This window comes from Nannobrachium achirus (genome assembly GCF_963921795.1).
Source record: "Nannobrachium achirus genome assembly, chromosome: 17".
Taxonomy (NCBI): domain Eukaryota; kingdom Metazoa; phylum Chordata; class Actinopteri; order Myctophiformes; family Myctophidae; genus Nannobrachium; species Nannobrachium achirus.
In genome coordinates, this window is record NC_137824.1 from 29,308,875 (window position 1) to 29,322,074 (window position 13,200).

The 13,200-nt window shown below is 40.6% G+C and overlaps 2 protein-coding genes across 4 annotated transcripts in view; both read left to right on the plus strand.

Annotated features, from left to right (window-relative positions):
* dgkq (diacylglycerol kinase theta) overlaps positions 1 to 5,333 on the plus strand; it is a 36,544-nt gene extending 31,211 nt beyond the window's left edge. For both annotated transcript variants that reach the window (XM_080745827.1, XM_080745828.1), the window contains 2 exons: positions 698 to 850; positions 1,444 to 5,333. In XM_080745827.1, coding sequence (XP_080601953.1) covers positions 698 to 850; positions 1,444 to 1,545 — 255 coding nt within the window. In that variant the 3' untranslated portion in view covers positions 1,546 to 5,333. The remainder of the gene's footprint in view (positions 1 to 697; positions 851 to 1,443) is intronic.
* Positions 5,334 to 6,953: 1,620 nt separating this feature from the next.
* The window catches only part of nfkb1 (nuclear factor of kappa light polypeptide gene enhancer in B-cells 1), a 46,033-nt gene continuing 39,786 nt past the window's right edge, over positions 6,954 to 13,200 (plus strand). Inside the window, exons 1-3 of one of the 2 annotated variants that reach the window (XM_080746252.1) lie at positions 6,954 to 7,037; positions 8,389 to 8,475; positions 8,833 to 8,908. In XM_080746252.1, coding sequence (XP_080602378.1) covers positions 8,431 to 8,475; positions 8,833 to 8,908 — 121 coding nt within the window. In that variant the 5' untranslated portion in view covers positions 6,954 to 7,037; positions 8,389 to 8,430. The remainder of the gene's footprint in view (positions 7,038 to 8,388; positions 8,476 to 8,832; positions 8,909 to 13,200) is intronic. The other variant, XM_080746253.1, reaches the window with a different exon arrangement.

Consider the following 13,200-nt stretch of genomic DNA (forward strand, 5'->3'; position numbering starts at 1 on the left):
TTTTGTCCATTTTGATACATGAGTACTGTGCAATTGACATATTGTTGATAGTATTGACATTGGTTCTCAGTTAATAAGGTATGTTTAGAAATGGTACTATGGCCACCATGCTCGCTCTACCTTACCCGTACATGTATGTTTAAAATAAAAATTAAATATGTTGTAGCCCCGACCCTACGAGGTGGTAGGGGGTCCCTGCTCCATCTCCCCATCAGTTTAGGGGTCCCTGGCCTGAAAACGTTGAAGACCCCTGAGTTAGACAACTCAGTTCTTAGAACATTTTCTATTGATACTAAACTAACCCTAACCGCATGATTTGTCTATTGCACTGTTGTTTTGTATGAACTGCATAGAGTGCATGTCATACTATGTGGACATGAGTAATTCAGGTAAATGTAACAAAAGGAATTTAGGTCAGATGTCAATACCACCTTAATGCAATATACACATGAATATAAATTGTGTGTACGTGACGTGTTTGTGTCCGTGCATAAATCTGTCTATTTATTTGGGTGCTTACTCTCTGTCTGTATGTATGTCTGTGTTCTTCTCTTTATATATTTGTGCTGTGTGTGTGTGTGTGTGTGTGTGTGTGTGTGTGTGTGTGTGTGTGTGTGTGTGTGTGTGTGTGTGTGTGTGTGTGTGTGTGTGTGTGTGTGTGTGTGTGTGTGTGTGTGTGTCCATACTCCGTCCACAGGGCCAGGTGCAGAGCGGGATGAGGTCAGGCATCCGGATCGCCCAGGGGAACTACATCCGGATCACAGTGACTAAACCCATCCCAGTTCAGGTGGATGGAGAGCCCTGGATTCAAAGCCCTGGACACATCATCATATCAGCTGCTGGTCCCAAGGTACTCGGATGTGGTGTGTTTGTGTGTGTGTAGTGTGTACAGTATATGTGGAATAGCTTGTGAAGCATTTGGATAAAGGCGCTTATTGTCCAATATTGTCCATCTAACATACCCAGTGTTCCTGCCCCATCCGAGGTCAACACTGTCAAAGCACTCTTGTTAATGGTCGATGGTCCAAATTGTCATGTCGAAGTTCGTCAACCCTTAACTGTACACATATGAATCGTGGCAAATTTATGTGGTCACGGGAAGTGAATCCACTAAATGGCGGCAGTGGCTCAGGTGGTAGACTCCCCGTCTAGGAATAGGAAGGTGGCTAGTTCGATCCTCTGCTCCTCCAGGCTTCCTTTCACCTAGTGCCTCTGAGCAAGACACTTAACCCTCTACCTCTACCATGCGCTCACTCGGATCAGGCCACTGATGGGTTAATGCAGAGAAGTAATTTCCCCTTGGGGATAACTATAAAAACCCTTTAATTACGACGATTAGTTTAATTCACCAATTCATTCGGTTTGAAATATAGCTGTCATAAATGTTGTTGTGATAGGCCTTTTAACACATCTATGTAATTATATGTCATGTCATTTCTGTAGGTACGGATGCTAAAGAAATCTAAGCATAAACAGAAGAAGCAGTGTGCAGGTGTGAAGGATACTTGCTCTGAGAGCCCTTCCTCCAGCGACGGAGGACACTAACACCTTATCTGGATGCCAGTTGTCTGGTTTAACCTGCCTCTGGCCATTACTGGAAAGCCATTCTGGCTCCTACACATGGCTGTATCCAGGAAAGGAGTAGAGTGGGATTTCCTTGCAGCATCTCAGATGGCTTGTGTAGCAAGCACTGATGGGCCTTTGGCTGATGCATAGACAGCACGAGAAGGCAGTATCTGATTACAGCTTGGCAGACATTTACTGTCTTTACTCCATCTAGTGGTCACATGCAGTCCAGGACCAGGATTACTTAGAATTGGCCCAGATCAGGTCTGGCTTTACTGAAATGTCAACGTTCTTCAGATGTAGTTTGGAGAACACTTAATTTAATTCTAATAAGCTTTTGGCCTTCAACATCAATCTCCCATAAATCATAATCGCCCTATCTACGGCAGAGTGATTATGTGGATGTTCAATGCCTCATTAACATGTTGGCCCTACAGATCACAGGAGACAAAGTGCTTCTTGTTCAGAAGCTCTCCAGAGCTAATATGCTTTTAAGATCTAATGCAAACTCACAGCTGATTAGGACCATAGCGACCACTCTGTAGCATTAGCTGTAACTGAAGTTGTAAATCCATTGTACATAGAGATGTATAGAATGTGGATAACTTAACCACAAGGGTGATGACAAAACCAACATATCTTGAGTCATTGGAATTTTGACATAATTCTAGGAACTTCGTGGCTTTAAGTTGATATTGTCATTGATATGGCACAGTGGATTTGTAAATATATGAGACACTTTTCTTTTTTTCTTTTTATTTATCCACTTTCAATCTGGCCAAAATTTCGAAACTTAGCAAAAAGACATATTTTTGAAAAGAGGAGAAGGGGTTACTTATCAAAGTAGCAGGTAGAGTAAGTAGCTTAAATCTACCACCAGCATTTGACTGGTGGCTGTAATTAATCCCCTTCCAGACAAACATCAGTTTTGGATGAGACAAGTCTAGTTTAGACTCCAAACATGCACACACTGAATTTACTCCTTTATTTTTTATTTTTATGCATGCTTGCAAAGTAACAAAGTACCTCATTATGTACAAAATAGCGTTAAGTAATATTCCTCAATACCGCAGCATATATTATGCTTACAAACAATTGACACCTTGCTAATTTATTCTAGACTGTTATTACGTATCATGTTCCTTTGGGAGAAGAATGCTGTAATGGACTCATGACATAATTTGTCTCAGCCATTTATTATTAGTGCCAGGTGAAGATTACAGTTGAATAATTATAGATTTGGGGTAATTTGTCTCAAATTGAAGGATTAGGCTTTCCGGTGACACAGTAAATATAATGACCTCTTGGGACGTGGAAGCCTTAAAAAAATAACAATAACAACAGTTATTTTTTATGTTGACCTATGGGAAATGAGATGGCATCACCCATCATGCTAATTACAACAACTCAACAGTCTGGGGTACTGTTGAGTAACAACACAAGCTGAAAAAAAAGGAAAACTACATAGTGTAGAAATGTGCACAAAAAGTAGCCAGGCTTCTTTACTCCCCAGTATTTTGTGAAGAAGATAAAAAATACATTTGCTAACATCAATCAATCAACATCAATAGAGAAAACAGGAGAGCCTGCACCTATAAACTCCATACGTACACCTTTATTGGACAATGGTTCATTTGAACTGATGAAGATCTACAGAGGGTTGAAAAGTCCAATAAAGGAGTGCACATGGAGTATGTACAGTAGTGTGTGAGATCTACTCTTTTCTCTCTGTTATGTTTAACCAGGTGCAGCCTGGTCCTCTCTCTGCTGAGACAATCTTTTGCTGCTTGTTTATTATAAAATGGACAGACATAGCAAAAGGATTCAGAGGAGGATTATCAAAGAGATGCTTCGTCCACATTCCCAATGATGCAGAACTTGAAAGAAATGCAACCATTTTATGAGAGCTCTAGAATAGATGACAATGGATCTTATTGTAAAGATTCCTGTTTATAATGTAGCCACAACAGTATTTGACTGTAACAATATACATATTTTTTATTTTGTATAAGTATCCTTTTCAATCAGAGCCTCCAATCCAAGCTTATACGTGCATACATTGTTTGCACATTTTGAGTTGGTTTGGCTCATTCCATTGAGTGACTCCAATTACTGACTACTGTACTGTTCAGTTCAGTAGGTCAGATGCACTGAGGATTGGTGGTTCTGAATGAACAGGGATTTTAGTCTCTGGTCGTTATGGCCAGATTTGATACACTGGTGATTCCAGCTGTGGTCTGTCATCGGCTGCATTCCACGTCTTCTCAGTAGCTCTGTTTCTTTGCCTCCACCCCTCTATGATCACTGCTAGGAGAAACACTGGAGAAGCTATTCGGTCCAGTTCTTTGACCTGTTCCAGTCCTAGATTTCTGGTAATGAAGGGAAGGATGGATGAGAGAAACATGGAAGATGTTTGGCTCTCAGCAGTTCTGTATGTTTGTCTAGGTGACGCCATGTGTACAGATTGGGGTTTAGCTTGTGAGTATTTGAAGCTGTATACATATGAGATACACTCACATTTTTTATACCATGCATGAAGTACTGTAGTTCTACCTCCTTGTGGAGGTGACTTTTGTGTATTTACAACCGTGTGCATCTTCTGTCACTTATCAGTGTTCTTCTGCCAGTCCATTGTAAAGAGACGGTCCAGTTCTGTCTGCGCTGTTACACTGCAGCTTTCTGGTTCCTCAAAAGCACAGATTAAACCAGCAGATATTATAATCATCATCCATTCCAAAGATGCACAATTTTATTTTTATTTTTTACCACCTTTTAAGAAAAGGCTATTTATTGGGGGAAGCCATGGCTGTGAGTGGCTAGAGATGCTGTCTGGGAATTATAAGGTTGCCGGTTTGACCCTTGGCTCACCCAGTCTACATGTGTGAATGTCCCTGAGCAAGACACTTAAGCTGTAAAAATCATTTACCCTTCCCCGCAAACCAGAAAAGACTCCCTTCCCTTTAAAGATTATCCATGCCATTGAAAAGCCATGTCAAAGATGATAGGTGATTGGCTCAGGCTAGGTGCTGTTGACTCAAGTATAATGAAACTAATAATCGAGTGCCATCTTTATTTTTTCCTCTTACCCTTCTTTCCCATGTTGCCAATGACAGCTACGTAACAACGTGTTAATGCTACTTTTTCAGTGTTAAATATTGTTGCTGTGCTGCACTTACGAGTTAGTAAGCGTACTGCTTTGCCCCAGTTGTATCTGTAGTCAGTAAAATGACCACCCTGTTTCCTCCATGTTGGGATCAGGTCAGTTTGTGATGTGGTGTCTCCAGGTCTGAGCTCCACATAGTGCCTCATAAGCAACAACAACGACAAAATCACGCTAGGAACCTCAGTGGTATTACCTGTGTTAAGATATGTTTAACTTGTGTGTTTATGTACTTATGTGTGTGCTTCCTCTTCTGCTGGTACAGTAGTTTGAATATCTAGCCGTTACTAGCCGTTTTGTTGAGCTAATGTGCCTAAAACTGCCTAGATTACTGCCTATAGATTACTGTTGTTATCAATAGTTTTTCTTATTTGCCGTAAATTAAGGAATATTATGTTTTTACTTGTTTTTATTGAAGTCTAATGTTGAACTAAACAGATGTGTATATTTTTGCTGGGGGAAAAAAATCTGTCTTTTTAAGTTCTGTAAAGTTTTAACTGTAAATTGCACTAATTATTTTACAGATGCTTTTAGGTGTAATTTTTGCTTCACTATGTATGTTGGAATAACTAAAGATACAGTAAATATGTTTAAATATCTAAATGAAAAGCTCATTAAAAGACAAATGTAACAAAGGAAAGGTGTGTGTAATCAAAATCTGTCAATTTAGTAGATGACAGGGAAGTGACAATTTATTGAATTTAAGGATTTATAAGGATTTTTAAGGTCAAACATTGGCCAATTTATGAGAGAGAGAGGCAAACATTTTGAAAATAGCCAATCTACAAGCTCAATGTTGTGAGGCGTTGTGAGCTTGTTGATCTGCTATTTATTAAATCAGTCTTGTAGTGTGTAAATACTAGGCTATATCCATTCATAAGGTAAAGTCTTACTGTGCCAAATCTGAGAAATCTCACGGCACATTCACATACATGACTAATCACATATATTTCTCTGAACTTCCATCAAACATTCCTCAGTAGATTCAGTTCACTTGTTATACTATTACTGGTAAACGTAATGGTAAAATGTTACTGAAATCTGCAGCACCTAACAATCAATCACCTCACAACTCAGCACATACATTTCTATGAACTTTGACCTTTCAACGAACAAATTCCTCAGCAGGTCAGTTCACGGTTGCTATGGAAACCATGTGACTCACTGTTAAACTGATAACATTTTACTGTGCCAAATTGGAGAAATGTCACTGTAAAATCACCTACACAACGCAACACACACGGATAAATGTCTCTGAACTTTGACTTTTCACCAAACAAATACCTCAATTGGTCAGTTTACCATCAATATTAGAATTACAATATAATATTGTAATAGTGCCTGAAAGATGTTATTGATTGGTTGATTGAATACTTTATTAGCACAGGACAGTACAGATATAAGGTCTACTAATATGATTTAAACCCAAGAAAGCACAATGGCTTGTTTACATTTCGGGCCCTTTGTACTCAATTCATAGACCAGGGGTCTTCAACAGGGGGTCCTCAGAGTTACTACAGGGAGTCCTTCAAATCTTTGTGTAATATTTAACCTTTTTTTCTCTTTTATAAACCACTTGAACCCAAACGTCCATATTCTGAGAACTTTAGCCAAAAATAGCAGATCTACAAGCGTTGTGAGCTTGTAGATCGGCTATTTTCGGCAAAGAGCTTTGGTGTAGAAGGGGAAAAGAGCAGACTAAGTACAGAGTGGGTCAAGTTTATTAGTATTGATGGTTCAAGTGGTTAAACATTTTAAAACACAAATTGACATGAATCCAAAATTCGCTGATGATTGTGCTGCCAAACAATGAAACTATATGGAATCTATGAAAAGGTTGTGGGGGTCCCTGCTTCATCTCTCACTCCCTGTTCTAGGTTTTGTGATTTCCAGTAGCGGTGCTGCTCTGAACGAGCCGCCAGGGGGCGCCAGAGCTTACCAGGTCAGCAAGCTACCCTTCACCAACTACGTCACTGGGAATTTCCAGTGGGGAAGTCAATTTCACGAACAACTGTCTTTTTAAGTTAATGTCACCTGCTATCTTTTGTTGTTTTCAACGGTGGATGAACAGCATTCTTATATAATCTACAGAGATCTCGTCGGAGTTGTTCAAATTGAATGGGTACACGCTCTTTATCACGTCATGATAGCTGGAGTTAAGTTAATGAATTTAACCGAAGTATAGCACGAGAGCACCATGGCTCATTATGATATGTAGAAGTCAGCCGAAGTGAAGTGCAGTGGGACTGTGTGTCACTGTGTCATTTAATGTCGAGGGAAGTCACCTGGTGAGACAACGCAGCCAACACGGGTAAGGAGGACATTACTGTATGTTGTGTGATAGCATAGCATTTCAGACAGCCGCATTCCTCTGTAGCTTAGCTGACTTTGTCGTGGTCTCGTAGCTACAACTGTGTGTGTGAATGTGAATGTTGCCATTTGCTTTGTTATGCTCTTCACTTCCTTATTAGCACGTTAGCTAACAGTACTGCAGTGCAGTGGTGGGGGAAAAGTACTCAGTGCTCACATTCTCTACTAAGTAAAAGTATCCATACTGCATTGTAACATAATTACTCTGTTACAAGTAAGTCCGGTGTTACACTTACACATTTACTTGAGTAAAAGTACACAATATATATAGGCCTATTGTATGAAAATGTACTTCAAGTACCAAAAGTAAAAGTACTCATTATGCAGAATGTCCAATTAAATGTACTTAAACTTCCAAAAGTAAAAGTACTCATTGTGTAGAATCTGACAGATTGTATACACTTTCTGAATGTCAAATTTCAAGTTTTCAAGTGTATAAAATCTTTTGAAAATAGCAGATCTACGTAAAATGTATATATGGCTGAAATGGTTAAAGTATATTTGTAATAATAATAACCAAAATCTACAAAGTAACTTAAAAGTTCAATATTTGCCTCTGAGATGTAGTGGAGTAGAAGTTAAAGTATTGGAAATTGGAAATACTCAAGTAAAGTAAAAAAGAAAAATACCTCAGAAAGTATTTAAGTAAATCTACTTAATTACTTTACACCACTGGCTAACAGTAGTACTGTATGCTTGGTTGCACAGCAGTCTGCATAGCAGTGACAAGACGTGACATAAACAAACAGACAACACAGCAGTAAACCTGGAAACGTGACCTTGCTTCTTAAATTCAGTTGAATATAGTAGTACTACAACAACGCATGGTATGTCATAACAACTAGCAGAGAGCTATTACACACACACACACACACACACACACACACACACACACACACACACACACGTAGAGCCCATTCATAACAGCAACAAGTGTCAGTGTAGTAGGCAGGACCTGACATCTTCTCAAACCTTATATTCAAGGACCCCCAAACTATTATGTATTTGGCCGCAGACACTGACCCATCTGAAAATATGCTGTGCCAGGGACCCCCGTGCACGATTCTTTTCCACATTTATTTTCTGAGATCTTTTGAAAATAGCTGATCTACAGGCTTACAACGCTGGTAGATCAGCTATTCTACTAGCATTCATAGTCTGGAGATGGCACTTTTTTTTACAGCCTGAGAAAAGGGCAGGGGCTCAAGCCCCCTTTGGTGTCTGTGTGCACGTGCTTGCTGTAAAACATTAAAACCTCCAACATTTTGATTCGTTTTCTCTGCCTCTTACAGTATATCCGAAAGTATTGACCTTTGCTGTCCCTGGCAGACACCATGGCAGGAGACGATCATTATCTGGTTGGTGTTCAGTCCCATCAGGTACATCTTCATCCCATTACATTATTTACCACATAACCTTACAATATATATGTAAATACAAATAATGGTAACACTGTGTATTATAAGCGCATAATTTAATAATGCATTATAATGCGCTTATAAGGCAATACATTTGTAATTAAATTTTTAATGCAAGGAAAGAATATTAACATACAGCCCAAATCACCAATGATCCAATGGCCACTAATACAATATTTAAAATTAGTCTTAATTAAAAAAATTAAGGATGGATTACCAATATTATTGCGTTGATGTGCCGTGACTTCAGCTCATGTTACATGTTGACCTACTGTTAAATCATTCTCCATGTTTTTGTTGTGCATTTGTATCTTTCAGCTTCTTGAAATGTTTGATTCGTCATGGGAATATCAGAATTATTCACCAATGTCACAAACTCCTGCACTACGGACAGGTAAGAGCCTAGGGGTCTTCGTTAAGAGCAGAGAAAGAGGGGGCGCAGTGGTTAGCGCTTCGCCTCACAGCTAGAAGGTTCTGGGTTCGATTCCCGCCGGGGGACGCTGTGGGTGCTGGGGGTGTGTTTCTCCCTCCGCATCATCAGCGCCCACATCCTAGGTGGGGTCAGCGATAGGGCCTTTCTGTGTGGAGTTTGCATGTTCTCCCCGTGTCTCCTAGGGTTGATACCCTCACAAAAACATGCAGTAATCCTGGTCTCAATAATGCCTCCCCCTGGCCAGCCGGGCGCTTGATGGAGGGGAAAGGAACTGGTTGGAATATCCTTCCACGCGCTACGTCCATCCCTGGGAAATCCCCCCTGTCAGGTGAAAAGAAACAACTTGGACTCCTCATGCATAGAAGGAAGCATGAGGTCAGTCCGTTGTCTCCCCAGGCGCGGCAGAGGGAGAGCAGAGCCCAGGATTACATAGGCAATTGGCACTGGGAGAAAATGGGTTGCAAAATCGTGGGATAAAAATTACAAAAAAAGAGCAGAGAAAGAGAAATCAGGAATTATGCTTACATACTTACGACTAATCACTTACGGTGCTTTAGTAACTACTACAATGAGACCGTCTAGAGCAGACAAACAACAGAACACATGAAATGATGAGTAGTGGGAAAGGAAACTGCGCATTAAACCTGTGTGTAGTAGACTGAAACATTTGCCACTAGTTTCATGATGTCACAGTACCAATGTATAGTGTTTTGTCACACTCTCACTTCTCTGTCACTTAACTGTCCAGAGGGCTGTCAGAGACCGCAGTAAGAAACCTAGTTAATAGTTGTTCTAGATAAGAGTAGTGGTTGTGGTGTCACTATTGAGGGAAGCCACTCTCTGTTGGATGGGGAAAACCCACCTCACCCAAGTGACATGAAGTCAGATTGAGGGGGTGTTATTACATGTCAAAAGGCCTACTCTTGTGATGTCATGATTACGGTAACTCATACAGTGAGCCCCTGAGAGTCTGGTCACCTTCTTTTTAAAATATGTATTTATTTATATTTATTTGATAAAAGGGGGCCAATTACATATTTTTTTTAATGAAATGTTGCACCTAATAATTCTACAATTGCTGCAAAACCTGTGATGGATATCCAGTCTTTTTTGCCATTTTTGAATGTTCAAAAATGGCCAGTTTAACAATGAGGTGCCTACAGTACAATCATAATGTTAGTAACCTTAAAACACGCTCGCCCCCATGTTTTTCCGCCGGCCGCACACTGGTACGGTTCTTGTATTCTTGTATATGTTTTACTGAGGATTTGGTTAAAAATATGTTTACCGGTATACGCATAGTTTTACTGCGGTTAAATGTAGGAATAGGGTTAGGTTTTGGCACCGTTTACTAAGGTTAAGGTTAGGAATAAGGTTAGGCTTAGGCATTGTTTACTGAAGTTACGTTTAGGAATAGAGGGTAATGTGTGTGACATCATCATCAAACCCAGAAGTTATGCGGGAAGGCCTACTGAGTGTGGGGGAAAAAATACTTTCTGGCCTTGACAGCCCATACATCCAAACAGAAAAGTCCTATCTTACTGCATTAAACGACGTTAAACGACATTAAACTCACTTTGCCACTCACTTTGCCACTCGATTTTCCATTCACTTTATGCACGCGCATACCCTCTATACCAGGTAGAGACCATTCCGAAGTCGTCAGACTTGTGCTGGCCGACTGTGCTTTGAGGCGAGCGTTTTGGTATTAATTCACAATGTTTAGGTGCCGACCTATAACCACTATTACCCAAGTACATCTTGTCTTTCTGGCCATAGCATCTGTATCTGTCTGTCCACCCATTCAGCTGTGTCCTGTTTTTATCGGTCTTTCTATAATTTCTTAGAATATTTTATCTTGTATCATCTCATCTATCACATCAGTGCTGTCTGATTCTTTCCACCAGTTCCAATATCTGTGTAAATGAGGTTCAGGTGTTCGTGTTCACCAGAGGAAAGATATGGAGCAAACAGCTGGCTCTGGTTCAGTTGGCAGGATTATGTTATCAGCTTTCTGAGTTAGTTATTCACTTAATCACATAGCGCCCCATAACGTTTAACTGACAGTTGTCTGCCTGTGCAGTGTGCAGCTCTTAAGGGCCATTTATAGTTACGTATGGTTGATTTTGTTTACGTTTTTGGGTGAGACAGTACGTACGGTAGTTATGTTGACATACATAGTTGCTCAATGCGTTATGTACGTGCCGAGTCCAATTCTGCTCCCGTTGGAGCCGCGCGCCACATGGAGGGGATCTTCTGCACAGCACACACGTGTAAAAACCGAAGCATTTTTAGCCAAAATGTATGTATGTATATGTAGAACCACAGAATTTCTTGACCCGGCGACCGACGTGATGTTTTGGACTGGTTCTGCAGCTGCTGTCTGACTGTCGCAACATTATCGCGGTAAATGCAACTCCGCGAGGGTACAGATTTAACCACCCAGACTGAGTAATAATAACAACACAGTGCACTGCACCCATCTCGCTTTTGGATGAGAGGCGGTGTGAGTGTGTGCGCGCGCGTTTGTGTGACTGTGTATGTATTCTCATGCCAATGCACAGCCGTTCCTGTGAGGAATGACGTCTTCTTGGTTGCAATGACGTTCCTTTTTTTTTACCGTTTCTTGCTAAAATTATATTTCTTGTTGGGACACACATAGTTTGTTTCAGAACCGCTGTTATAAGTAATTGTCCTCACTACTGCCACGGTTGACAAAAGTTCGCCACGGCCGGGTAGTTCAAGCGTACGTACGTTTTTATCGGTTTTGATCCGTCAGGTTGAGTGTTGTCCGTAAGGTTACGGAGACAAACTATTACGTCCGGACCTACGGAGCAACCGGATTAAATGACTCTCCCCCTCCGTTTCTTGTGTATTGCTGCGGTCCTTATGTATTACTATGCATGGTACTTTAGTCATTGCTGAGCTGTTTGTATAACAGTATATTCATCTAACATTTTTTGTTCATCCCCTTTATCAGTCTTTTAAAAATGTTTGGCAAATTTTTGTTTTGTTTTAATAAACCTCTACGGGGACCTACCACGGGTCACAGACAAAGTCAGAGAGAGAAGGATGAGGCTGGCAGGGCACTGCTTCAGGCACTCAGAGATAGAGGCAAGCAAACTGACTCTATGGGAGCCAACCCAGGGCAAAGCCAGGAAAGGCAAGAAGCGCACCACCTATGTAGAAGCACTGCGATGCGACAGCTTAACAACATTGCAGAGCTCAAGACCCTGATGTTAGATAGGTGAGTGTGGAGGGCAGCAATTCTGGAGTCCCATGTTGGTCTTGGCTAGACCTCACTCTCACATCACACTAAATCATGTCTGTACTCTATAGCATCAGATCATGTGTGGCAGATTCTACAGGGTGTTTTGAATGCTGACTGTAAAGGCAGTATCTCCTTTTCAAGGAGTCCTTTGATGTAGAGCGAACCACTCCTTATTTCAGGCCTCCAGTTTAGAGAAGCCTGTAGCTTGGGAGATCAAAGTGTCGAACCACCTGCCTCTGTTACTTCACTGAGAAGTGGCTTGAGGCACATTTAAGATGTTTGGCACATAGATAAAATTGTGTCACTCATAATACTCAGCTGCATTTGTTTGTGTTTGATGTTTCTGAAAAGATATGTGGGGAAATTAGGAATGAATACTCTATTGACAGTCTACCAAGGCTGATGAATATAAATGTTTCATCCTAAGTGATTATTTTAGAGGCTGGTGATCACATGGTTGTACAGCAACTTTGTGTGATTGATGTGGGAGGAAGTGGCTATGGTCGTGGCTGTGCATGCAGGCAGGAAGAGGCTGGCCCAGGTACAGGAGCAGGATGCTACAGATGAGAGCAGACTCAAAGAGAGGACGTTGCCACATTTAGATGACATTGTGTCTGTATTAGTTTGAAACCAACTTGCTGTTTCTACTGTAGACTGACCATAGTTTGTTATTTATAAAAAGGATAGGTGGGGTCCACTCTGCTTTGCATTTGGAAATAAATCACAAATGGAACTCAATCCCAGGCCATATTGTTGTTAAATTTACCGGAACTATGGTGTTCTGTAATATTGTATAAATACAGTCGTTAGATTAAAGTGTAAAACATGCACATCCAATCCCCAGAGTTGGGCAGGTGCTGAGAAGAACATTGCATATACCAATAGATAGCAAAATATTTGTATTTTTATATCAGACGTCCCTAAAATTCAATCTTAATTATTTCCTCTTTTTGTTTGTTTTGGGGTATTTGGAGCTTTGTTC